The following is a 27,914-nucleotide window of genomic DNA, read 5'->3' as shown; positions in this document are numbered from 1 at the left end:
TAGGGAGTTTGTTATTCTGCCGTTGGCTGTTTTGAATTAAGCAGATCAATTAAGACCCTAATGTTCATTCATCTAAGGGAACAAACACTTCACAGTCTAAATGCTGTAGAGATTATGGTCCTATATTTTTAACTATTAACCTTAATTAATTAACCTTATATTAATACAGGTGGAGTAAAAGGTTTTATTGATTACCTTCTCAGTCTCGAGAAGGTGTCATTGATTAGGCAAACATTTCTCATTGCTTTTTGACTTTTTAAGATGACTCTATCCTTGTGCACTTAGGCCATTCATTTGAAGTAGTCAGCATTAATACTCATTATCACTTTGTTTTCTTAAAATGGTAGTTCAGAAGCGTTCTTCAGCAAGAATGCATGAGCCAGCAGCTCCGGAGTTGCCCATGATAATTAGAGGGAGGAGAGGAGTAAACTGATCTTGTAAACATATCCGGGCAGTGTAACTTATTATTATTTTTTAATCTGGGTCATTACCATGTCATATGTATTCTCTGTAGGCACTGGTAGCTTACCAGAGGTCACAGTCTGAAAAGGAAATGTGTATGCATGTGTTTGATTATTGCCTTTTATGACACTGTTGTCAGTAACTGCAGTATGTGCTGCAAGGCAGCAGTTTCACCATGTCTTAAACCCCTCCCTCCCATCCCCACCTGTAGCCAGGTCCGGAACTGCAGAGTGGCACCCTCCCAGCTCCGCCTGCCGAGCTGTGCCTGACACACTAAATGAGGTCAGAGAACAGATCCAACCTGAAGAAGTGGAAAGTTTTCAGTATAGCAGCAAGTAGTGGAAGGGGGGCAGAGGAGCTCAGGCCATTGCAGTGGCAGGTTGCTTCACCTTATGAAACCAAGTTACCCAGTCCAGACTCTGTGAAGGTCCAACACACTAATTCACTTAAAGCCAGCAGTAGCAGTTTTGGGCACCACAGCCCGTTCCCAAGTGTTTACAGTTCTGTGCAGAGGCTGTGTGTCTAAGGGAGGTGAGGATCTGAGTCACCCAGCCTGCCCTGCACAAAGAACAGTACTGCGAGCTGCAGGAGTGCTTGACTGGAACAGAAGATGCATGTGTTACTTGATGGGTACTTCTCCCCAACAAGTAGATTGGCTTGCAAGGCTTATAAATGCCAGGACTGGAAAAAAAGTCAGAGAAACTGGAGAGTGCTTTGCTAATGAGCATGGTCCCACCTAGAGCTGGAGTCCTGCCCTGAGAATGGGCTCCAAATTGGATTGGTGGTACCAGAGGTGGCAGTCCTGGCCCATGGCCCACCAGCAGTCAAATGCTTGTGCAGGGAAGGAGGCAGGTAGAAAGAAAACCACATGTTAAACTCAACTGGTATTACACTTTCATTTCTCCTTAAAGTGTTCTTTTTTGAATGTACTGGGATTCCTAACCTTGGATCCCTGTTGCGTATATCTTTTTGTTCTTTGAGCTAAAACAAGGAGAAGGCAGATGATAGCGAAATTGCCAAATAGGGAATTTACTCTTTTACTGGAGGTAGCAAATGCAAATAAAGCAATTAGGAAGAGGTGCAGTGGAAGGGTTTGCACCCTGAGATACCACTCTGGACACACATGTCTGGGGCACTGAGGAGTAGGGGGCAGGCACTTCTTAGAGCATCAGCAGTCATGAGTTTCTGGCAGCCATTGGGAAGGTGTGAGGTGCTGCAGGCCCTCACTGACACCCTTCCTGCCATTGACTGAGAGACACCGTATGGCTCTGTTCCACTTCTGAAGGGTCATGGAAGGCTTTATGGGCCACCTGCTCTGGTATGCTGTGAATAACCAGAAAGGTATTTTTCCCAGCTAAGTATAAAGGAATAAATGTACTTTGAGAGTAAGGATCAGAATGTTCAAAGTTCAATGCTTCAAGCTAAGGTGTTTGTTTTTGCCTTTTTTTTTTTTTTAACAGTGAGCGCAGCATGCTTGCATAAGTGAGATATGCTCTTGTCTGTTTTACACATGGTTTGTACTGCTGTGGGTTGGTTTGTGAAGTACAGCTGAAAGTAGGGATGTCTCCTGTCTGTATCTGGAAGGTATAAAGGAAGGCATGGTTACGCCTATTAGATTACATGGTAGAAAGATCGTGCTTGAATGGAAAGATATCTTTTTTCACTCATCTAGTTTCTGGGAGAATAATTAAGTTTGCCATTGGATTTCAAGGGTTGCTTAATTACAAAGATACAAAAACCCACTTCAGAATGCCCTAAACCTTGTTTTGCTTCCTAAGACCACTTTATTGTCTTATAGGATTAATACACTCCCCACTGTCTTAGAACAAACTTGTCCTAAGCTATGATTAATGCAAAAGTCTTCCCTCAAGTATCTGAGGGTTTTTTTCCTTAAAATAATTGTTAAAAAAATTAAAATTGGGACAATATAGTAAAGAATTCCTTTGGATATTTTCTTATTGATAGATCTGGGATACCTTGCCCATTTTCTGTTTAAAATACTGGATTTGAATACTCAGAGCTCCCCACATCTAGCTATCATACTTACCTACCTAACAAGTACCTTACTTTACATAAAGCAGTATTCTAACAGTGACATACAGCAGTAATTTTTTTTGTTGACATAGTTGAAACTTTACCTGTGTTCTTATCTAAAAAAGTCTAACAGAAAAAACATTAGCTTTCAGATAGGAGATGATACAGCATGAATTCTCTGAATTCTTTTTTTTTTTTTAGTTTAAATTTATCTTGAATAAGAAGGCTGAGTGGTAAGAACATTGAAAATGCCCTTCCTCTTCTGGGATAGTTCTAGCATGGCTGACTTCAGCTCCAGAAATGTTGAAGTATCAGAAGTTTATGAAGAGTCTCACAGAGTAGCTGGGAATTGTGTTCATTCTCTCCTGTCTTTGTTAGTGATTAATGAGTTTACACATCAGCAGACAAGAACAAGAAGTGAAGTTACATTTTTGTGAAACTGGTGATACTATTTTTAAACTTTCCCACTGTTTCATGCACAGGGAACTGATCATGTGGGGAACTGTTGCATTCAAATACATCTTTACCAAACAAGGTTTACGTTTACTGTTGACAAACTTGTAGAGAAAATTATGATGATAATATGTAGTTATGGTAATACTGTAAGAGGGAGGAAAGGGTGTGGTGAATCTCTGCCCTGCTAACTCTGAATAGCAGGAATCTTTCTGAGGTCAGTAAAGATGCTGAAGGCTTCCATGGCCCTCACCCACTCTGAGAAAGGATATTTTGGAGGAAGATGGTGTGATGGATGTTCAGATGTTCCAACATCATCGAGCAGATTTGTTGCCCTTAGGAAAACATCTTGTACATATTTTCTGCATTAGATCCTGATAAGGGGATGACAAAATATATTTTATTATGGCTAGAAATTGCATACTTTATGACAAACTTGGTAGGGAAAGGATATTGTAGATTTAATGTTTTCCATCTGGCAGCAATTAGTTTGCCTCTGAGACATTTTTAACCCTTCCCAGTTCAAAGAGAGTTGGAATTTGTGGCTGTTAATGATGGTGTAAGCCCCAGGACCTCTCATACTGTTGTGCTCAAGCAAATATGAAACAAGTTGCTGTCTTTCTCCTAAATTTCCCTGTGAGATCTTTCTCATGGGACTACCTTGCTGAGTTCAATGTTAAACAACCAAACATGTTTGTTTATTAAGTTCATTCTTTAGATTCAGTTGGTTGCCTTTTCAAATATTAGACTAGACTTCTCGTCTCCATTTCCATGGGGAAAAGGAGCCTGTGCCTGCAGTGGCATGGTGGCTGTCATGTTTAATTGGTACAACAGGGGTTTTGTTCGTTCATTGCTAGCTCAAACAAGCTGTTACTAGAGTAAACAAAAAAATATAATTAAAAAATCTCCTTTGTACTATAGTTATTTTTGTGCAGATGCTGTAATGCATGTGTGCTTGGATGTTTTTCCTTCCTTTTTACAGCAACATAAATTATGATTTCTGGAGATGAAAAAAGAAACAAAGTTTCTTTTGTTATGAATTTTTCCAGTTGGATGTGAACACTTGATAAATGGTCGTTTTGTGTAACTGGAATACAAAGGTTGAAGGAAGGTCTTGTTTTACTTTAGTATTGATTTATTGAAGAAAAAGCCTCAATAAAGAACAACCAAAGCTACAGTATTTGGTGATACAGAGGATGTTATATATTGAACATTAATATTTTAAGTAGGAATATTTTAAACCAGCACATCATAATGACAGCACAGTCCTTTGACTGAACTAATGATTTGCATTTTATTCTTTCTACTTTGCAAAACTGAGGAAATTGTGTCATTTATAATGCTGTTATCTTTGCATTACTTTTTAGTCATATTTTTTGTGTTGCACTGTATGACATGAAATTTTTGACCTAAGAATCAAATATGATTGCACTAAAATATATATTACAGTGAATTCATTTTTATAATGTAGTGTAGTAATGTAAATGCAGCAGCTTTTTGTCTGTATCTAGTAACTCAGTAAAATTTCCAGTTCTGAAGTATAACACTGGTGGCTTCATTTGAAATGATGCACAATTGCAGTGCACTTGTATTGATTGCATGAGATGTCTTTGAACTGTATTTCTATTTTATGGAATTCTAACAATGTTAATGTTTCATACCTAACAGACTTTCCAGGCAGCTATCAATCAAGTGTTTCCTGCAGAGGAGGATAGCAAAAAGGATGTGGAAGATAACTGTAAGTTATGAATTTGAAAATAAATTACATATTTGAAAAAAATCTGCAATGAAATGAATATTGTTTCCTTACAAGCTTCCTGTTTCTTCCTTGTCATCTTTGTTCAAATTTATGTATGACCCTTGCTAGTCCTTTAAACTTTGTAAAGGAAGCCCATTTTAAAGATAATTTATTGTAGGGTTTAGTTTTCATTTGAACACTTTAGAGGAATGGATAATTATGTAGCTCCCATATAGAACTGTTGCCTGACTTCAGAAATACTCCATTCAGCATTATGAGTGTAACCGTACTTTTTATGGTGTGGCAAAAGACTCAGTGTCTTTATCAGCACCTATATTTGTACATTTGCCTGCATTTTAGGAATTTCTCAGATTAGCATTCCTGTGGAAGTAGAGGTAATGGAAAATAAATTTTAAGATTACTTCCCAAAACTGGGGATGGGAATCTGGACCTATCAGGACCACTCAAAATAGATAGACTTGAACTGGATACAGGAGTGCTGGTGGAGACAGAGTTTTGAGTGAGCTTGTGTAATAAACGTCACTGTGTATCTGCACGACTTTTATTTTTAAAATATTTTATCGTTAGATGGATGGAAACAGTTGTCAAAACTGGGGAGAGGGGAGAGAATACTGAGAAAGCTGAGTGAGTGCTGTTATCAGCTTGTAGACAGCTGTTAAATATTTTGCTGTTGCTGCACTCTATGAGTAAATCACAGAGCCTCTCCTGTCTTGAATACTGATGAAGGCAAGTCTTTTAAACATTTCCAATGGTGTTTACTGCTTGGCGAAAATACTCAAGACTTTGTAAATAGTGGGCAAAAATATCTTCTATTGTTCTTTATTTAAAATAGCGGCTAGAGGTCTGGTCTAGGTGATGTAACCTCAATTCCTGTCCTGGAATATTTACATCCCGTGACAGGAAATGCAGCTGTTACAGCTTCTCCATAAGAAAAAAAAAGATGAGATCTGATTTAGATGGTGCAGGGTTAGAACCAAGCTGGTAGCCTTGCTTCCAGCTGCTTATATTTTTGCGAAAAGGATATGGGTTCAAACTTTTCAAAGCTGTTAACTGTTTGCTCTGTACATGGTGACTGTTAGGGAAATGCACTTAATTTGTGCATTTGTCCCCATGATTTTACTGAGACATCCTGACACCTCTGTGTCCTAGTCAAGGAATTGAAATCTGGAATGAGATTATGGAAATAATTTAAGATCCCAACAGAATACTTGCAACTATCTCCTTTGGCTCCCTGAGAAGATAAAACTTAAAAATACTTTGTTCAATAATCATTTCTGTATCAAACATTATTTTAACTTTCCTAACGTATTCTAACTTGCTGCTCATAGGTTGCAGTTCATTTGAAGGATGTGTAAATCCCAAATTCAATTTCCTTCTCTGTCAGAGAGTATTTATGTTGGGTATCACTGATTTTTAAGAAAAAAAAACTCTACTGAGTGCTTATAATACTATTCTAAAAAACCTGAAAGGTGGGTATAAGGACAGGGTATTGGATAAGACTGTTAAAAACCCCCCAGTTCTACAGATGCAGAGCCATGAAAATACATAATAAAATAATTTTCAATAGAAACTCTGCTTTGTGGTATGTGGAGAGCCACTGTGAGTAAATTTGGCATTAACATTTCCTAGTTTTTAGAACCTCATTTCACTTATGTGAACTTTGTTTGCATGTAAGTAAATATATGGACAACTAAGTGCACATATATGCAATGATTATATTTAGACATGAGCCATATGAATATTCAGAATTCTCTCTCTCCAGTGACTTCCTTTGCCTTTGGATATGGATCCCTCTTCTAAAGGATATATTCTAAACAAGATGAATTTTAAATTTGCTGACATAAGCCTTAGTTTGCATGTCTTGAAGCAATGGCATTCTCTTGGGGAGCTAGCTCCCTACTGAGTCTGCAGGTATAGCTGCTTTAATTGCAGTGAGAGCACTGGGGACACAATGAAACCTTGGGGTCATCTGCTTTTTAGATAAGCAACCTAATAAAAAGTTGATGATTAACTGCTTCCTTTAAAATATTGGAAACTCTGAGAGGTTCCTACAAAGAGATGGTCAAGGGCGTTGATAGACAATTACTATGTAATAGTTTCTCATCTCAATAATGAGGATCCAAATGACTTCAATTTCAAGTTTGCTAAGTTTTTACCACACTGTCCCCTCCCAGGCACATATGGGAAGAAGGAGACTTCCAACTTTGATTAGAGCAAGCAGGAGTTTCTGTTTCTGACCCATTTCCTTTTAATGTCTCTTTCTCTTGGGATGACCCCAATAAAAGAGGTGAAGGCAGACCTGCAATTTGTGGTCCCAGTGCCATTTTCTCAGCCATGTGAGCTGAGAATGCCTGGAGAGGGGAAGACCAGTCCTGCTGTGCAGCACCAGGTGTCTGTGCTCTGTTGCCACAGCTACCAGTGACTGTGGGGTTGTGGGGAAATATGTGTCTGCTGTGGTGGCAGAGGAGGAACTGTGGTGATGGGGGCCAGCCTGCTGTTTTGTGAAGGAATTGTGCACAGCCACAATTTCAAGGCTGTTACAATCCAAAGGGAGAGTTTACTTTGGGTAAAGCTAAAGCATGCCTTGTATGCCTGTGCCAACATAGGAATATGAGTGTATGGTCCTAAAATGCACACTGCAACATGAGTGCAAGGGATTTTGTGGAGGAAGGGGGTTTCTTCTGAACAAACCAGAAGCTATGAGGTCCTTTGAGAAGTGTGAATATTCCAGATATTTGAAACAAAGCTGTATTTAGTCATGTAATGGAGGGAAAGGCTGTTATTCAGCAGAGCTGTGCAAGCCAAAAGGAGGCTGCAATTGGCTGGTGAACCTGACTTTGCCTCGGGCCAGTCTAGTGCAGGTGAATAGGGTATAGGGCCACAGCCACTCCTCAGTCCACTGCAGGAGGAAGGGTAAAAGATGGAAAACAAAACCACAGATGTTTTTGAGAAGTTCTCATTTTCTTTTGCCAGTATATTTTGGTTCAGCAGGAGGAGTGTTGAAAGAGATGTTAAGGGCTGCTTACTGAATGTCAGGTATCCTTGCAGGGCAAGGTGGCTGGGGAGGCTGACTTTAGGTCATACAAACTGGCAGCCCTTTTTGCACATTTGTGTAAATAAGTTAGACTACTTTTTGCTGCTGCAGCCCTTGAGAAAGGGTATCAGGTCAACATAAAACAACTTTGTTGGTCATTATAGATGAGAGGTGTGTGTGTGACCCTTGAGTGAGGCACAAGGTAGCGGTTACTATTACAGAATCACAGAACCAATTAGGTTGGAAAAGACCTCTGAGATCACTGAGTCCAACCTCTGACCTAACACCACCGTGTCAATTAGACTGTGGCATTAAGTGCCATGTCCAGTCTTTCCTTAAAAAGAAAAGACATTAACAATGCAGTGCTTACTCCATCCACAGTAGCTGGATGTAGTGGGATGTGTACAAGTTTTTATAATGCATTACTTGTGTAAGGTGTATCAGTGTGGCAGCCTGTCAGTTGTCACTACACAAAATAGTGTTGTACCTTTGATTTTAAGCAGTGAGATAAAAAAGGATTGAGCATATTTGAAAATGGAGGCTTTGTAGTGAGTTAATGCCCTCATTTGGTTTAGGGATAATATTTTTAAGTGTTACAGTGGGAACTGGATATTACCTCTATAATAAGGCTGCTGACACTTTCCAGTGCTTTATAGCTGAAAACAAGGACCAGCTTTGCCAGAATGTGAACCCAAACAGTCTGAAGCTTTCTGTGAGTGCCACCACCCTGTAACATTTCACCAGTTACAGAAAGACAGAATGTTCTGATCTGAAAAGTACCCACAATGATCACTGAGTCCAGCTCTTAAATGAATAATAGCCCATACAGGGATCAAACCCACAGCATTGATTTTAGTAGCACCATGCTCTAACAAACTTAGCTGATCTCAGGGTCAGGTGTTTTATGTTAAAGAACAAAGGAGAAAAATACATAGGTTTTGATGTGTCAGCATTTCGCCCCCCCCAAACAGTTTCTCTGAGGAGGCCTAGTACTCATAAAATTCAGAATTGAATCAGAGAAGTCTGGGTTAGTGCCTGCTGGTATGATGCTGCTGTTGCTGCATCCAGATCCAGATTAGATATTTATATTCATCAATTCAAAAATCACCAGGAGCCAGCTGTTACTCCAAATGTCAGTTGCGTGGCATTACCGTGGGGACACTGTGGCTGAGATTGGAGAGGGGAGCTGGAAGGAAGGAAACAGTCATTGGTAGGGATTTTGGAAGGCACCAGTTTCTGTGCTTAGAGGCTGGTGTGAAGGCAGATGCACCATGTTTGACTGATTAAAGGAGCTTACAATGAGCAGAGCCTGTATTTGTGGCTCCTGCAGTCTGACTCTTTGTTCAGCAGCTTTCTGTAACTCCAATTGTACAGTTAAGAGCAGGTCTGAATGCCTCAATGCATTCAATTGTAAAGAAATGGTAGGATTAAACTGTAAACAAAGAGAGGGGAAGAAAATTCTTCTTAATTCAAGATTTAGTTTTTTTGTCTGTACTTAAAGGTAGTCCTGAGCTCTTAATGGTATGTGATTGTTTTTCACTTGCAGGTTCCCTGATGTATTTAAATGAAGCCACTCTCCTTCACAATATCAAAGTTCGGTACAGTAAGGACAGAATTTACGTAAGTATTGTGTGTCATGACAACCGTCTAATAGAGATGTCTTTTCAAAAATTCACCAAGTGTTTCCACTTCTGGTTTTTTTCCTATAACAGAACTGCTATCATGGAAAGGTCGAGGTTATAGGCCTTTTTTTGCCTTTTTTTCCTTACATTATACTTTTAGATCAGAATCCCATCTGATTTTTAGCAGGCAGAGCAATAGGTTTTTCTCTACATGGCTGTTTGTGTGCAACCATAGCACAGCTTTGTATCACAAATGTTCCAACAGGTAACTTATTTCACTGTTAACAAAGATGGTTTTCTTTCTTCATTATTTTTGAACGAAGCAAACAGGTGCCGTCTTTGACACCTCCTAGCTCAGATGTCCATCTTAATCTTTTATATTGCTATCAAATTGCCTAATTGTACTTAATGAATTCTGACTAAATTACATTTTGTCCTTGCCATCTGCCAAGACACTGACAGCTGTGAAACAGAAGATAAGAGTTTTCTTTCTTTCTTTTTTTTTCCCTAATAGAAAGCTGGCTAGGGGTAATACAGAACAGTTCTGCATTTTTTTAAAGTGTCTGTGTTAAAATAATCAAGTTTTCTTTTAGCATGTATTGTAAACTTAATTTAGCTAAACATTTTTATATAAATGTAAAAAGAAAGTATAATTGTTTTCTTCTGTTGCAGTTAATTTACATAGCTTTAAATTTTTTATGGCTCAAGATCGAGCACCAGCTTTAAAATAAATAAATAAAAATGGCCATTTGAATGCTGTTCTGGAAAAATAATCCTTAAAGAAACCTAACCAAACAATTAAACCCCCCAAGGAAGTAAAATTCTGAATATGAATTGATCATGGGATGGGATGGTATTTTGGTTCATGAAACCTTTCTTCAGAGCAAACAAATTTTACTAATATGTTGTCCAGAAGATGTGTATTTTCTAAAGGGAGGAAAAAAAAACATCCTTTTTTTTCAGTTTCTAATTTACCTACATTTCCCTTGCAAACAGTTTTATGCCTTTTTAAAAATCCTGGTTAACAATATTTATCTTCTTATTAAAAGAAAAAAATAATATTAGCCCTTGCAACTTTTGAAGAAAAGTTTTCCTTCAGTGGAATAATTGCTGAAAACAGAACTAGCTAAGAAATGTCATATATTGTGTGATCCAGCCATCTATTAATGTATTACACAATAGTGTCCAAATTTCAGTTTTCTAGGGACATTCTCAGTAACAACAAAGCAAATAGGTTATTCAAGATGAAGGTTTTTTTCAGGTCTTTTTCTCATTTTCTTCAGATCTTTTCCTGCAAATCTGATTTTTAATTTGATACTGACCCTTCTTCTTCCCTGTATGTAACCTGGCAATTATAACCGAGCTATGAGAGTTTCTTTCAGAAACATTAAAAAAACCCTTCTTTTCAGTCTTCCTTGTCATATAGAAAGGTAAAAAGCAGCCTTTGTCTGAGATTCTTCTCAAATATCTTCTCTGTGAGAGAACATTTACATTCTGTATTTCTTTCTGTAGAAGCTGCTATAGCTAATTTTCTCTTGGTTTTGAATGCTTTTATTGCCTGGCTTGAATGCATTCCCAGGCAGGATCCTGTCAGTCCTTCCTGCTGAGTTGCTTCCATTAGATATTGAAAAGCTATCCTCCTCACTGGAGGACAGTGTGTTATGCTATCCATGAGCTTAGTTTATTCACTTTTGAGCAGGAGGTTTTGACGTCCCATCCTTGATCCAGTAATGTGGACAATAGGAAATAACTTAAAAGGAGAATGGGAGAAAGGTCACATTCAGGACATACTCTACAGCTCCGTGGTTAGGAAATTTTCCCAGGATAATTTCACAGAAATGCTGAGAAGATAATTAAAGGAACTCTAAAAATATATCCTGTCTTGTATTTGCATTAGCTGGAGAGAATCATAAATGCAATTGTTTAAGGGAGGCTATCATCTGCAATAGTAATAGACAATTGCTGTTAACCACTTGCTTGGATACTGCCTAGTAATTTGCTGTTCATTGTTTTGTTCACAGACCTATGTAGCCAACATTCTTATTGCAGTGAATCCATACTTTGATATACCGAAGTTTTATTCTTCAGATACTATTAAAAAATACCAGGGTAGATCGCTGGGAACATTGCCACCACATGTTTTTGCAATTGGTATGTATTGAGCCTGTGTTCGTCTCTTAAAAAACAAACACTGAAGACTTCAGGGTTATGCGTGAATTGCCACCTGCAGCAGCTACACCTGTAAATTGCCAGCTCTGTTAGGATTATTCTGCACTTCCAGTATTTTAAGTCTAAGCAGTTTAAATATATTTTGCATTTAAAAAAACCTAAGAAATAAAGACATTAAAATTTTATAAGTGAAAAAGGTGTAATAATGATTGGCACTGTCTTTCAGTGTAGCAATTTTCTTTGCCTTCTATTAGTTGCCAGAGCACGTACATTGTTTCCTTTTATATACTTATGTTACAGACAAAAAGTACGTTGAAATGTTATTTATGGCTTAAATCTGATTTTGGTCACTTTTGAAAATAAAAATTAATTGGAAACTATAATCAAAGTTTGACACGTTAAAAGCCTTCTCACTGTTTCATATTTTATTTTGAAATCAAAAATATAATTAGCTGAGATTTTAGAATCTGTTGCATAACAAGAGAGAGCTTTTCCAAGTTTTCTCAGATGTTAGGTGTTGCGAAGTACAACTGAAATTTTCAATTTTAAAAATATAAAAAAATTAACATTGATTACTATTTTGTTAATACATTTAATTAAAAAGATTAGTTCTAGATGGTTGATTTTGTTTTATTTTATTCTGGATATAATTGAGCAGGCCTTTGTTTTCAAGACTTTGAGTTCTTACATGTCAGTGTTGGAAGAATTACAACTGTAGTAGAAATTAAAGGGAAACAGAATTTAATAAACTGTAATGCATTCAATTGTAAAGATTTAGTTTCTATTCCTGCAAATGTTAAGTTTTAATTTTTGCATTGTAACATTATCCTTGCAATTCTGCTGAGTATTAATTTTTGTCATATTAACCATATTCTTCTTCTTAAGCTGATAAAGCATTCCGTGACATGAAAGTGCTTAAGATGAGTCAATCCATCATAGTCTCTGGAGAATCAGGAGCTGGCAAGACAGAAAACACTAAATTTGTTTTGAGGTTTGTATGTTGGCACCAAAGCTACTATGTGAATGTCTTGTGTTTATACATTTGGTTGACACAGAGGCAGAGCAAATTAAGGTAATCAATGGGTTTAAAATACAATTCAGTAAGATATGTATTAGCTTCTATGTGCACTTTATTACAGGAAATTGAGTTAAACTAAAATGCTGACATGATAATGTGCAGAAACAGCTACATACTCACAGAAACTTTAACTCAGTTGTAGTGACATTATGTAGTTACTGTGGTTTATGATGCAGTCATTTTGGTATTGCACATGTGGTATTGTGGTTGATAAAAAACATCACTAGACATTTTAACTGTATCTTGCAAGACATTGCTGGTTTTGCCTTAAATGTGTATTTCTGTGTTCTCCCTTGGGCTTTTTTAAAAATTTGTTTGAGTATCTTTTTAGCTAATATACATTAGCCTAGTTTACTGAATAAGACCAAATAGTGGGATTTATTTAGTGAATAAGACTGAATAGTGGGATTTATTTATTTATTGATGCTGATGTACAACCAATACTAAATCACATGGAAGTCATATTGCTGATATGAGTCAGCCTTGCTACCTTATCTGCATTATCTGTTACCAGCTTTTTATAACTCTGGAACACTGTAACTGGAAAGAACTGCTTCATTAAGTACACCTATGTCATAGGTGCCCTGATTATGCAGGGAAGCACAGTGCGGGCAGTTTAAATATGCTCCCTTGCCCCGCCTTGGACTTGTTTCCCTCTATAAATATTTAATTCCCTTTTCCCTAACATGATGTATTTTCTAGTATTTCTCTACCGTAGAGGTATTATTTTCCACATCTCCTGAAGAATTGCCACGTCTGCCTGTCTGTCCTTCATACTGCTCTGCACTGCATCTGTGCAACCTTTCATAGATAGCTGTAAAAATTACTGCAAGGGGCTGGTAATGATTTTTTGCAGGGGACATTGTGACTCTATTCCTGATAAGAGAAACAAAAAGACAGCAGGCACTGGAAGAATATCTCACAAGAGATGCTCTTAAAGGAGATTATTCCTCTGCTTCTCAACAAAGGAGGCTGAGAAGCAGAGGAGCATTACATAACAGGCGAATATCATTGCTGTTGCTTCTCCCCACCACCCTCCACCATAGAGTCCATGTCCAAAACATATTTGAGTTTTAAAAGCTGGAAGATTTTACCCTTGTGTGATTAGAAAGTAAAAGGTACTAGTACAGCTCTTTTAGTGCTTCTCAAGTTTTTTTGGAAGGCCCCATTTTCAGGAGCTGTTTTTAACTTGTCCCAGATTCACCTGTGAATTTCCAGAAAGCATGCCCTGTGAGCAGGGAAAAGAAAATTTAAAAAAGACTGGAGCTTTGGAGCAAGTACATTGTGGTTTTATTTTCTAATTCGTTCTTCAACTGCTAAATTGAATCTTGCCTTAATTATACACCTGTAATTGCTTATCCTCACCATATTAATGTGGATTTTTATTAATAGATAGTTATGAATACAGAAACCATATGGAGGGCAACAGTCTTAAAATTCAGGAAATAGACATGAAACTTTATGTGTTTGATAAGATTATTAATAAATACAGATGATACACTAATAGTTTGTTTATATTCCTATTAAACTGTAATTTTCATATGCACATTGAAAAGAAATTTCTAGCAGGCCTTGGAGTATTGAAAAAAAATCGAAGTGTGAAAGAATTTTTTTGTTTCAACAAAAAAGAAAAGTAAAAAGTTTAAAGTAAAGTTAAAGTTTATTTCAAAGTGCATAAGTATTTGAAACTTAAAGTCAGAATACTTTCCCTACGGTAATTACTTAGTATTTGTGCACAGCCATGTTAAACCCTGCTTAATTGAGGAAACCTGACATGAGATGAATGATACTGATATTTTTATTTTGCTTTACAGGTATTTGACAGAATCCTATGGCAGTGGCCAAGATATTGATGATAGAATTGTAGAAGGTATTGAAGTTTCTTTCATTTAACTATATGTTCCAATATTGTTTTGTTTTTTTCAGAAATGTAACTCAACAAGTGAATAAAAGCTAGCATATTAATACTATCAGACTTTCTAGAGCATTATTTACATGTAGTTGATCTTGATCCTAGGTTTTGAAACTTTTTTAATTTTTGATTTACTTTATTTTCATTTATTATAGTATCATACAGTTGTTTATCTAGAAAATGTTTATGTGTGCATTTGAATTGAATGTTACACAGATAATGTACTTGAGGTGGTACCCAAGGTGGAGTTTTAAACTGCATAAAATCTGCAAGGACAAGACTGGTTTTTTTTATTACTGTCTGTTAGTACTAGGAAAATGTAATTCCTCCTCCTCACTATCAAGTTCTCAAAGTCAAATAAAGTAGGGAAGTTCTTTTAAATTATGATTCTGGATCATTCTTTTGTTATATCATTTTTTGTCAGAAATCACATAATTCAGAACAGCACTTTGTATCTATCTTCACAGCAGACTCTCAAACAAGGTGAAGAGAGACTGTGTTGATCCTTCTCATTGAGCCTCTTTATGTTGCATGTACTTCCCAATTGAACAAAAAATAGCTTTTTGAGAAAATAGAAATATCTGGAAAAACCCCAACCCTCAGCCAATCTAATAATTCCTCATACATCAGTTTTAGTCCTCTATAGCATAGAATAAATTTATTTCAAAATTTCTTGACTCTGTCTTTTTTTTTAAAAAAATATACGTTTACTTTTGCTTTAAATTTTTGTTTTCAAATTTGAAGCACTTATTCAAGAGAAGTACTGCAGGCTTAATCTCTTGTTGCTGTAGGTCTGCTTAAACCAGTTCCATAGTGAAATCCACTGTGTGCTAAAGGAATGCAGAAAGTGGGCAAGAGTTGGATAATGCCTGATCCAAATTAATTAGTACTTGTAGGTATTCCTTAAAGAGTTTGGGCTTTTTAATTTACAACAGCATCTGATGCATGAATTCTGAAGGTTTTTAGGCATGATTTTTGATGAATATGCTTGTGGCATATGTATTAATAGAGGAACATTCAGCCTAGCTGAAAGACCTTGTGCAATTTGGTTTTATTCATAGTCCATTCTTTAAAACTTAATATTACATAAAATGCCTGAATAGTTACCAAAGATCTTATAAGAAGTCAGATTTACATTTTTAGAAACTTTAATTGTTAAAAAAATGAAAATACAGCCAAACCCAAAAAGTTAATTCACATGTCCTATTACATGATGCATTATCACCCATATTTTATCCAAGCATTGATGTCATTCCTTCATTCTTTAATTTTTGTAGGAGCAGATATTTAAATGGTTGTCAGTGGAGTTTTAAATCTGAGTTTCAGCTTGCTTAGTTTCCAGTGCTTATTTTTAGCTAGAAGCCTTAAAATATCTTGCAGATACTTTTAGTGGTTTATTGTTAACGTGATTGAGTAAACTATTTTTCTTTGATCTTCAAAGCTAGCAAAATGCAATCTTTCAAAGACCTTCTATTTCATAACAGATAAACAATTTCAAACTGCCTAAACTGTGCACGATGTTTGTGTGTGTATATATATATGTATATGAGAATTAGATTGCTTACTGCTGCCACTCTTTCTGTGCGGGCTTTAATATGCTGAAAAGCAGCAGCCAGTAAAAAATAAAATCAGTCAGTCATTAAATTGACCTATTTGAAAGGGCAGTGTTAAGTGGTTTTTGAAATCAAGACACTTTCCTAATATTATATTTATTAATTTCCAAATCAATCTAATACATTGCATGCATGACATTTAAGTGGCATTTTTGTCTGTGGAATAAGTGGGTAGTTTAGATTTCATGGATAATAAATAATTGAGAAGTGTCAAATTCTGTGTTGTCTCACATAGTTTGTGTATCAGTTATTTACCTATTGAAAGACATCACTGGATAATTTTTGGCATTTGTCTCTGAATTTCTTGTAGTATCGATTCAATTATATTGCAGTGTTATGAGATATTTAAGTACCTAATTTTATGTTCCACAGCAATATATCCAGTATAATTTGCAAAATATATTATTTCTAATAGGTAATATTTTTCAAATAAGGTTTGATTTTCAAACCTGAAATTTTAACTGAACTTTAACACTACAAAAATTAATTTTTTTTAAACAGCAAATCCCCTATTAGAAGCTTTTGGAAATGCAAAGACTGTTCGCAACAACAACAGCAGTCGTTTTGGGAAATTTGTTGAAATTCACTTCAATGAAAAGGTACTGAAATCTTGTTGCAGATAAAAAGTGATGACTTTTTTGCCATATAATGGGAATGCTAGACTGGCAGAAGGCTAAACAGACTCACTAGTCTTGCAGCAAATAGCCACTGTCCTACTTTACAGATTTGATTTGTATTGTGTCACCTTGAAAGAAAAACCAGAGCTACACTGTACTGTCTCATTACCGGAAGGCAGAGGCAAGTCAGTAGGAAAATTGTTTTCACCCACGAAAGATTAAAAATGGGTCCCCTCATTGCATATATGAATCTTCTCCTATGAAAACCATCTCACTTGCTGTTAGGTATTAATCCATTCCTTTAATGTACAAGTGAGTTGTGTATTAGACATAAATGTATTTCAACTTCAAGCAGATTACTGATTTTTTAATGTATTTGTATGAAATTTTGGGAATTTACATAATAATCTGTGTGTGATAGAAGTAAAGGAATTGGGTTTTTGATAGAAACACTATTCAACCATGCATATTAAGAAAATTTTTCTTTGTTTAGGTGTAGTTTTGTTTGGGTGGCAGATGTATACATGCACTCCACAATTAAGGATGATTGTATGGTTGGTCAGTATGTCCCAGTTGAAGACGCCAGTTGATGTTCTCTGGAGATTACATACATGCTTCCTCATCTTTCTGACTAAGGACAGACCAACTGCAAGAATTTGTTTCTTTTCCTGCAGACTTGAAGCTCATTATCTGGTCTTGAGCTTGTGGTCTTTCAGAGCTTTTATTAATAGTTTAGATAGTAAATAACTAAATTTCTTTCTAGGTAGAGAGACTTTATCCGTTGGTCTGGTTTATCTTAATAAAGTTATGGAAAGGATCAAAATTTTTACTTAAAATGATGGATTCATGATCTGGGGATGAATTCATGGTCTGTCCATCTGCCCATCAACACTTACATGGTGTTTCCATTTAATTACTTCAGCTGAAGCAAATAGCCCTCTGAGTATCTTCAGAAACTGCTTCAAAGCTTATTTCAGCTGTCCATTGCAAGATCAGCCTATTTACTTGAGCCTCTTTTTTACAAGACATCATATCTCACTTTGTGGTCACCTTTTTAGGTCTGATACTCATATCATAGGTGATATGAGTACAGACTGAGACCTCCTGAATAAAGGAATGACTGCATAACTGCAATCAAATTTGTCAACTAGTTAATCCTTCTTAGTTCCTGTAGTGGTCATTAAGCTTAGGAATTTCCTTGCTGTTAAGATTTCTCTAGGCACAGGGATAGGCCAGATAACAAATAACTCTCAAAAACCTGTGTCAGAATTCCTCCTCAATAAAGAAGTGCAAGTGTTGGAAATAAAATGTTGTGTCATCATCCATTTGTCTAAGATATTGTCCAAATATGTACTCTATAATTTTAGCCCTTCCTTTTTTTTCACAAGAGTCTCAGTGAAATGCAACTAAAGAAGGTAGTAATAGCACTGTCATCCAAAAAGTGTAAGGACGGCTGTAGCAATGCTCTTTGCTGTAACTCCTGAGGTTCTGCTACAGTTTCCCTTTTTTGGGGTGGACAAGAACTTTTAAGAGTGTATGTATATACAATACATAAGCTGGGGAGAGAAGTAATGGAAAAGGCAATGTTTGTATTTTTTTTCTTAGGCTTAATATATATTAGGTATAGATAGCTTTTAATCTTCTTTGGAGCAGTTTCTATTGAGTGAGTCATGATCAGGCAAAAGTAAATTGAAAACCTGAATCTCAAATAGTACAACAAATATTCAGATAATCACAAAATATTTCTTTTTCCTAGAACTCAGTGGTTGGTGGATTTGTGTCACACTACCTTCTGGAGAAATCTAGGATCTGTGTGCAAGGCAAAGAAGAGAGGAATTATCATATCTTTTACAGGCTTTGTGCTGGTGCTCCGGAAGACATTAGGGAAAAGCTATATCTAAGCTCTCCTGACAACTTTAGGGTGAGTATCAGAGTATCAGTATCAAGCATTTGTAATGCTTGTCATATCATCATATATGAATTTTTCATATCGATAATATTAAAATCTCTATTATCTGTAACAGACTCATTCCTATTAAAAAAAACCCCAGATTTTCTTTTTGTTAAATCTTTTTGATCTTGGAATAAAGCTACCTGACATTTTACTTTACTGGAAGAATTCCTATATTTTTTCTCTGTCTTAAAATTGAGGAATCTGTGCTTTTCCAGAAAATGTACTGTTGCATACCCAGCTGTTAGTAATGATGTTATGGGCTCTTCTAGAGATGTCAAGTGTGAATTTCTTCAGTGCAAATCAAATCTCCTGGTAAATACCAGTCAGTTGTTTGCTTGTGTTCTGTCATTGTTTCCATCTCTCAGCATTTCTTGCCTTACATTTGGCTTGGAACATCACAGAAACAGAATTTTGTTTATTCCTAAAATATGCAGACCAAATCTCTTGGGTTTTGAAGGGTTTTGTAATACAACAATGTGGAATTACAAGGACATAAGCTAAATGACTGTCATCTCTTTAGACATCCTTGATCTTAAACGAGATAAGAAGCACTGCAAACAAAGAATTAAGTTATTGTGCTGACTGTTTTCTTTGTTGGTTGATCCTTCTACTTGGACTTCTAAATAAAACTTGGACTGTGCTTATCTGTTGCTTTCCCTTTTGTGCTCAGTAGCATCAAAATTTAGCAGAGGGCTAGAAGCTTTAAATATACAAATGTCCTACCAGTTTTGTGCAAACAGTGCAAGACCTAATCAGTCCACTGGCTGTGGTGAAGGTGGGGGTACACTGGTCACCAAACAGGTGGCTGCTGCTTTTTGGCTTGGCCAAGTCAGTCTCCCCTTATGGACAAGTCAGGAAATGGACACAGAGCTGCACTTCCATTTTGTGTGCACTGTACATTTGTACTGTGGTATCAAGGTGATCTCGCTTTCTAAAAGCTATGGCAGTATTCTAGAACAAGTTTCCCTACTTTCTCAAGGCATTCCTAGGGGTCTTCATAGACCTTACATTATTTCTTTAAATATTTAGTTTGTATCTTTTTATGTTTTGTCTATTTGTACTATTACATTTGTAAATATGTAATATGTGATGAAAACTTGTTCTGACACATATTGGGAAAGAACTGCTTCCATTCCCTAGAAGGAAAGTTTTTCTTTTGAAACACCCAACAAGCTTAAGAACACCCAATGCCATTTGTATTTTTAAAATGTGGAGCTAGTTTTTAAAACTTTCTTCTTTACTCTGCAGTTATTCTGCAGTATTCTCTTGTATGTTTTAAAAATAAAATGTTGAACAAATTTTCAAGTACATGTTTTTATTGTGCACAATTTTCCATTAAAATTTATTTCTTGAAGTTAATAGATTTATATTTCTAGAATATGCTGCCTACCTGCTCTTGGGTTTTTTTTTTTAAAATAAAGAATTCTGCTCATGAGAGCACCCAAGGTTGTAGATGTCAGGGTCAGACTTAAAACCTTCTTAAAATGAGGTTGGTGAAGGACAGTACTTAACAGCCTGAGTTCTTTTACTGAGGACACTTTCTTGCATATTTCATGTATAAAGAGTTTATTGTCACACCAGCCTTATCACAGTGTGACTTTTTTTTTTTTTTGACTTCTACTAAGATTGTAGCAGGCATTTCAATTTCCATTAAGAATTTTACTGCTTTGCCATAAATTACTATTTGAATTCTGAGTTCCTTGCATATGAAAGGTCCACTCTGTATGTTAAATTAAAAAAACCCAGTTTTTTCTCTCCCTTAAAATAGATTATCTTTAATTAAAAATCAAATAAGAAAAACCTTAATATAATTTTCATCTTTGTAAGCTTGTAAATGAATATAAATATTCTTTAAGTTTATTACCCATATTGCATTAAATTTTCATCAAGTTTCACTTTATGGGAGATTTTTAGAAAAACAAAACTGTAAAAGATCAATTTTCCTCCTCAATTCACATTTCTTTTGTCAAGATGATTTTTGTGTTCTTTATTCTCATTGGCTACTTAAGTTTTCATCATAAAATGGTTCTGAATAAGCACGCTTGTGTCACTTTTTTTTTACCACATTTTGTTGATAGCATGTCTAGTTCAGAATTCATAGAAATGCCATCTTTCAAGCCTCTAATTGTGATATTACACAAGGCAAAGTTTGATGACTGATCAGTATTTTCCTATCAGTACTATTTTTTTTTTTTAACAAGAAAGATATTAATAAAAAAACCTCAAACTCTAAAATTGGTCATTTAGAAAAGCTCATCCCTTAAGTCAAAATTTTGCATTGGCTCTATTGTGCTCCGTGTCTTAAACCTCATGGATTATCAGTCAAATTCCAAATTGGGGCCAGCTTGAGTTCTAGGACTCAAGCCTGGTTTCTTTAAAGTATACTTTGTTGGAAATAGGACCATCTCACATCTCAAATTTAAGTATTTAAGTTTTTGTTCTTGGGTGGGGTTGTGGTGTTTTTTTTTTTTTTTTTTTTTCTGTCTCAAAGAAGCAAAACATTATTAAAAGATAAAGGATAACTTAATTCTCTTTACTCTTTGACTTGCTTCCCTTTGACTTAAGTGATCCCTTGGAATCTCCTCCCCATCTATTTGGCCATCACAGCATAGGGACACATTGTTCTGGGCGTGTAAACCAAGACATTGGCTGCACCTGCCTGACCTGTCCTCTGGATTGCAGCAGCACCCATGGCCATTACCTCTCTATTAGTTCATCCTTCCCCTGCAGCTTCCCTGGGGAAGTGAGAATTCACTTGGCCAAGGATTATGCAAATAGCCCTGCAGTTTTGCAGGTTTCTTACACACCCATTCTCCAGCACAACCCACATGAAAGCATGCAGCTGGTGTTTTAGGCTGCCCTGCAGAAGTTTTCAGAAATTTAAGGTCATGAGGAAAACCTATGCTGAACCTTGTAGGTCTTTGTGCCTTGGGCTGAATCACATGGCTGTGAAAGTAAAGCTGCACAGTAAATCTGTACCTGGAGTAATTCTGTGCCTGGGGACAAGAAGCTGAATTTCTTTCACATCTAAATTTCAGAAAGAAGTCAGATTGCCTTATCTTTGGGTCGCTGAAGTTACAATGGTGTGTTGTACTTCACTAAAAAAAAATAAAAATCAAACAAACCATACAAACCAAAACCCAAGTACAATGGTATTTAGATGTACTGTATGATAACCTGAAACTGTGTGTTCATGTTCTTTTAAAAATATAATTTCTTCCTGTTTTAATGTATAAATTTACTCAAGGTTTTAGCTTTCAAGTGAAAGCCATTATCTTGTGATTAAATGTATTTTATATAGGTTATCATTTAATACCATGTTGGTTCACATTCTCAACCTGTCAGATCAATTTCCACACTCTCTTTTTGAAAAGTATGACCTTTTACACTTTCCATCCCCAGCCTCTGGGATTGTGTTACTAATGCTGTAATACAGGGATATATTGTGTTTAAAATATGCTGTGCTTTGCATTCTTATTGACTGATAAATAAAACTTCAGTACTTTGTTAAACACCAAGCTAGCTTTGAACAGTTGTCACTTCATTTTAATATTAAATTTGCCACCAAGTTTTCTTCTGCTGTTAGAAATGCTTTGAAGAATATTTTGGGGTTGTGGAGTTTTTTCATGTAAATTTTAATCAGAGAGTAGAATTGTCTGTGTTCACCTATTAGAACATCTTTGTTCAATCAAAGAGTAAAGAATCAGTTCACTTCCTTCAGACAAAGGGCTCTGTCCAAGCTTTTGGACAGAGTTCTTACATTCAGATGAACAAATTAGAAAGAAAAAGCTGGTGATCCCATTTTGCTGAAAGCAACAGTAATAATCTAAATTCAGTCTTATTTACTGAACAGTAAATCTGAGATTACACAACATGAGGTGGATATCAGAAGCCAGAATCTAAATAAGGCTTCTGCTTAAACCATGCCATAAGCTTTAAATATTCTTCAGGCAACTTCAGGCTTCAATAGCACTATGTCTCCTACTACCTATAGAAATATTTGGTGAGGGAAAATGAATAATTTCATATTACACGTAGGCCAGAAAATGAATTCTTTTGGTTCCTAATTTTGGTTGTTTTTTTCTGTAATCCTGGATTCCTTGAATAGGTTTAATAGAATAAAAAACTAAGAAAATATTGTGTGACTTAATTAATATTTTTTGTATCAAGAAGTATTTTAGTTGTCAAAATAAAGAAACTTTCAATAGAAGTTTGTTACTGTTGCAGTTCTTTTAATTTTGTAGATGTAAATAAAAACATTTCCAAGGAATGAATTATGAGCACTTACTATGTTGTTTGTATCAAATGGTTAAATGAAGCCATGTAGGGCAAGCCTTAAATAAAAGCATATGTTTTCCTTATCTTTAAGTATGCATTTCCACTTTTTTATTTTTGCAGTATTTAAATCGAGGCTGTACCAGATTCTTCGCTAACAAAGAAACAGACAAGCAGATTTTGCAGAACCGCAAGAGTCCTGAGGTATATTTTTATCTTCAGTTAGTTTATGTTGTTAAGTAATGGAGATAGAGTTGAAAGCAATTACAGTTTTACAGTGTGGAATGAAATGTTCATTTTACACATCTTTATAGGTTTTAGACGGTACTCTCAAAGCTGCTCTATTCAGAACTCTGCATTGGAGTTCAATCCTAGAAATAAATTTTAACATGCATCATAAAATCCCAAATGGAACAGTATATATAAAATGGTTTCCTCTTCATTCTTACAATAATGTAACACTTAATGATGCAGTTTGTCTTCTGTGGAAAACAAAAATCTAATACTTTCGTAATTTTCTTTTTAAAAATCTTAACTACTGGTAGGAATAGGTCAGAAGCAATGTTTTTCCTGGAGCCATTTTTACTACCTAGAGTTTTGAAATGATGCTCCAAACTGTTCTGTAAATCAGTAGTGCAGCCTTACTTCTAGCCATGGGTATATTCTTTTCAGTGCACTTTAAAGTTTTTTTGTTTCCTCCTTGCTATTAACTGCTAGTTATGCCAGAGCATGGCATTTCCTGGATGAAAGTCTAAAGCTTCAAAACATTTATATCTTCTTCCTCCATCTCTGTTTACTTTTTTTAGAACGGGAATTACCAGAATTTGTAGCACTTTAACCTTTGAGCTGTTCATATGAGGATACTAAAGAATTTGTTCTCAAATGATAGTTTATATGAATTGGAAGTTGTTAAAACACTTAATTAAACTTCTACTCTGTTCTCTAATAAAATTTTCATCTCTAATAAAATTTTCACATTTGTGTAGCTGGAAGATATTTCTAATATTAATCAAAACCATATTTGTGATTCAGTAGCAGGATAAGCTGCATATATATATCTGACAAAAATACAAAAAAACTTTACTCAAGAGCCTCTTTCCACCAAGTGGCCATGCCATCTCTTTCCTAACTTGGTCTTGAAGCTCGTGCTCAACTGTGAGAAGGCTGTATGGCTAGTTCCTTTGCTCAAGTCAACATTGTCAAGTCTACCCCTGAATTTCTAGTGGTTGTATTATTGTAACACTGGACATGTAGTCCTGACTTCTTTTATTAAATGTAGGCTATTTTTTATAATCAGAGATGGTGGAGAGTCAGATAGAAAAACACTTACTTGACATCAGTGTGAGGCAGAAAGCTCGTAGATACTTCATTCTTGCCAAGCATATAGGCTAGCATTGGGGAACTTTGCCTCAGTTTACCCAATTTGCCTTTCATGAAGAATTGTAATGAGTAGGCATAGAGTATCAACATTCACTTATTTTTGCTACTGGAAGATGAACCTGTGCAATCTTTTGCTATTGATGTGATTTACAGGTGGGTGTTGTCATAAAACTTGTCCTCTGACGGACTTAAAATAAGAGAAGATTTGATTTGAAATAAGTGTTTGTCTAAATTAAGACATACTCAGAGAACAGTTCTGAAAATACATATGACATGAAGTAGCAGAATATATGATATCATAATACTTACCTGTAACTGCCATATCCGTTTGAAGGCTCAAAAAGGATCAAGGTTAAATGATATTTAAACATAGTACAGCTGTTTAAACAAGAAATATATTGCCTTGTTCAGATTTTTAAATTGGAAATATAGGATTTGCTCTGTCATTTTATAAAAAAATATTAAGACTGTTTATTTGAATAAAAGTAGCTGGAATAGTCAATTAATACTTCAATTATTTTTGTGTTTTCCTTATCAGGAAGATGAGGTGATCATTTTACATAATTAACATGTAGTTTATTGTTATTGATGTGCCTACATGTTGTGTGAAGTGAATTTTTCAGATGCATGTGGTGTTTTGTTTTGATAAAAATCGTGTTAGCTTATTTGACATTAACAAGACTTTTGTTTAGTTAATTATTCTTATTTGAAAACATTTAAAAATAAGTGTAAAAACGTAGCTCAGTCTGTGCATGTTCATGTAGTTTCTTGATTGCATGCAGATGTGTTACTTTCTACTATATAAACTGGTTTATACCTAAAATAGCTTTCAATGTATTTAAATTAGAAAACTCAGCAAAATGTTAAATTAGTATTTCAGAACATAGCTACTATTCTTCTAACCCACAGACCACTGCAAACAACTTTTCTGTTTCTTAATTACCAGCAAAAGTTAACTAGTATATTTCTCTAAATACGACTGTTTAGAATAGGGATAACTCTCCTGATTCTGATTTATCCTGTACTCCTATCCTTCTGTCATCCTATTGCAAGGACTTCCATCTCCTTTCAGCTGCTTGGGGTTGAAGGACTGCTTTGTATTAAATGCTCCAATAGAATAGCTTCCTTAGGAAAGTCTTCCTTCCCTCTGCTCACTATCTCATATACCCCTGTCCCCCTCCAAGTCACATTCTCTCTAGCTTCTGCTTTTGGAAGATAGTTCAAAGTTTGCTTTGAAATTTAAGTTTGAAGATCATGCTTCCAAGTATCAACAATTCAAAATAAATTAAGGTTCTTGTGGAGCCTATATTGTATGAAGAACTCGAATCTCTCCTACTTAGTTTTGCATGCTTTAGTGTGCCTTTTGTTATGACTTATTCTTGACTGGAAATATTTGCTTACATTTACTTTTAAAGCACTTACATAGAATTTTTGTTTTTTTTTGTTGTTTTATAGTATCTTAAAGAAGGTTCCTTGAAGGATCCACTGTTAGATGATCATGGAGATTTCAACAGAATGTGCACAGCAATGAAAAGGATTGGATTGGATGATGAAGAAAAACTTGACCTTTTTAGAGTAGTGGCTGGTGTCCTTCACCTTGGAAATATCGATTTTGAGGAAGCTGGGAGTACTTCAGGTTAGATGAATATTAATTGTTTTTTGTAAAAATACTGAAAATGCCTCTTGATTAGAGAGGTTTCCTTTGCATGTGAATTACTGCTTTTGAAAGCTTCTTTGTGTTCATGGCTAATTCAGTCTTAATTCGCCCCCATTTTGAAGTCAAGTTTACCTGTTCTAAAGTTGTACTTCTTTACATGCTCTTAAAGCAAATAGGCTTGCACTATTTTTGCAAGAAATTGTTCAAGAACTTGTTCAGTGAAAAGTTTGATGTAAAGAAAAGAGGCACTTTGTGTCTTAAAACAATACTTGTGTTTTAATGATAGTTTTAAAGTCCAACTTCTCTCTAATGTCATAAAAATATCTTGAAATTAGAAATTAGCAACTCCATCTGTGGGGAAAGGCATTATGTCCTTTGGCTTCCAAAAATAACATCATGTTAGTATTTTGAGAGGTGAAGGAAAAAAGTTACAGCAAAATCTTAGGTAAATATAACTTCCTAATTTTAAGACATTGCACACAAGATGAAGCAGTACAAGTGTAGTTGGGACTTAATTGCAGAATGTTCATGAAGGTTGATGAAGAAGAATTAATGATATGGGAATTGTCCTTATTACCTTACTACTGAGATCAGCCTCTCTAAATTGAGAACTGCTGTCCATATATTCCTGAAGGACTGATTCCTCTGGGTCTGGATGTACTATAAATACAACTATAGTAGAAAAAATAAGTAGGTAGGTCTATCTTGATTTGCAAGATTGGTTGCTCCTGGTCCTACTTCAAGGATGTAGTGTTATTTGTGCAGTTGTTTGGAAGAGCAGACCAAATAACATTTTTAAAAGTATTCTGAATGATGAATTAAATGAGTGCTAAGCTTACATGTTCACTAGCTCCTGACCCCAAGTACAGAATCAGCACAGTACTGTAAAAAACATTCTGTTCAGAAGAGATCATGGATGGGCTCTAGCCCCATGTGTCAAATCAGGGCCAGTGCTGAATTCAGACTGGGTAGTTTAGGGTTGGCAAAGAGGTAGGTTGTTTCGGGGGTGGTGTTTTTTTTTTTTTTTTTTTTTTTTTTTTTTTTTTTTTTTTTTTTTTTTTTTTTCCCCCTCTCTCTACTCAGTAGATTAAATCAGAAACCTCCCCAGTGTCAGTTCATGCCATTGCCATCTTCATGAAGATGACTGAAATGAATATGATTAATGGGAACGAATCTGGGAAGATGCAGATTTAGAGATGGGTAGTGGGTTTGTGTAGCTCAAAACAGTCAGCTTCCCAGAGAGCTTCCCTCTTTGGGCCTTTTGTGAGTTGTGACTTAGGCATGGACAAGGTGAAACTGCGAAAATGGCAGTAAAAGGCACAAATGTAAGTTTGAGGAGGAAATGAACAAGAAGAATGGGAACCACAGATGGTAAGCAAAGTCAATTACTAGAGTCAATTACTAGTCAATTACATAGAGAACTTATGTCCTCTAAGTATTGAAACTCGGACCCATTTTTTTCTGGAATAAATTATGGAACTTCTAAACTGTAATGAATGTATTGAACTTCTAAATTCCAAATACATGTTTTGTTCTTCCCTCACCTTATGTGTCTTCACACAGGGTGTGCATTTGAACTGCTCCAGAGACCCTCTTAAAGTTCTGTTGCTGCTGTACTGCAAGCAACAGGCAATACATGTAAATAAGTGCTGGGTTTAACTAAAGTGGGCAGTGCTCAGCTGGAGATCCCTGCTGGCCGAGCCCTGGCGCCAAGGCAGGTGCAGAGCTGCAGGGAGTGCACCTTCAGCTGTTTGCCCGGGACACCTACAGAGCCTTATCTGAAAAGTCAAGCGCCAGGAGTCTGCCCTGGCAGGCACTTCTGCATGGCAAGAGAGCCTGGAGTTTGTAGGGCTTAGCACTTCTGCATTTTGGGATAGCTCTTCCCTACAAACAGC

General features: G+C 35.9%; 1 protein-coding gene across 2 annotated transcripts in view; it reads left to right on the top strand.

Annotated features, from left to right (window-relative positions):
- Positions 1 to 27,914, top strand: part of MYO6 (myosin VI) — a 104,686-nt gene that overhangs the window by 30,709 nt on the left and 46,063 nt on the right. For both annotated transcript variants that reach the window (XM_083857020.1, XM_083857019.1), the window contains 9 exons: positions 4,618 to 4,687; positions 9,289 to 9,362; positions 11,386 to 11,515; positions 12,419 to 12,524; positions 14,426 to 14,481; positions 16,638 to 16,735; positions 18,510 to 18,674; positions 23,106 to 23,186; positions 25,818 to 25,998. In XM_083857020.1, coding sequence (XP_083713146.1) covers positions 4,618 to 4,687; positions 9,289 to 9,362; positions 11,386 to 11,515; positions 12,419 to 12,524; positions 14,426 to 14,481; positions 16,638 to 16,735; positions 18,510 to 18,674; positions 23,106 to 23,186; positions 25,818 to 25,998 — 961 coding nt within the window. The remainder of the gene's footprint in view (positions 1 to 4,617; positions 4,688 to 9,288; positions 9,363 to 11,385; positions 11,516 to 12,418; positions 12,525 to 14,425; positions 14,482 to 16,637; positions 16,736 to 18,509; positions 18,675 to 23,105; positions 23,187 to 25,817; positions 25,999 to 27,914) is intronic.

The sequence above is a fragment of the Zosterops lateralis genome (genome assembly GCF_965231275.1).
Source record: "Zosterops lateralis genome assembly, chromosome: 3".
NCBI classification, from domain to species: Eukaryota; Metazoa; Chordata; class Aves; order Passeriformes; family Zosteropidae; genus Zosterops; species Zosterops lateralis.
The sequence above is the reverse complement of the archived record's forward strand: the minus strand, read 5'-3'. Positions and strand labels throughout refer to the sequence as shown.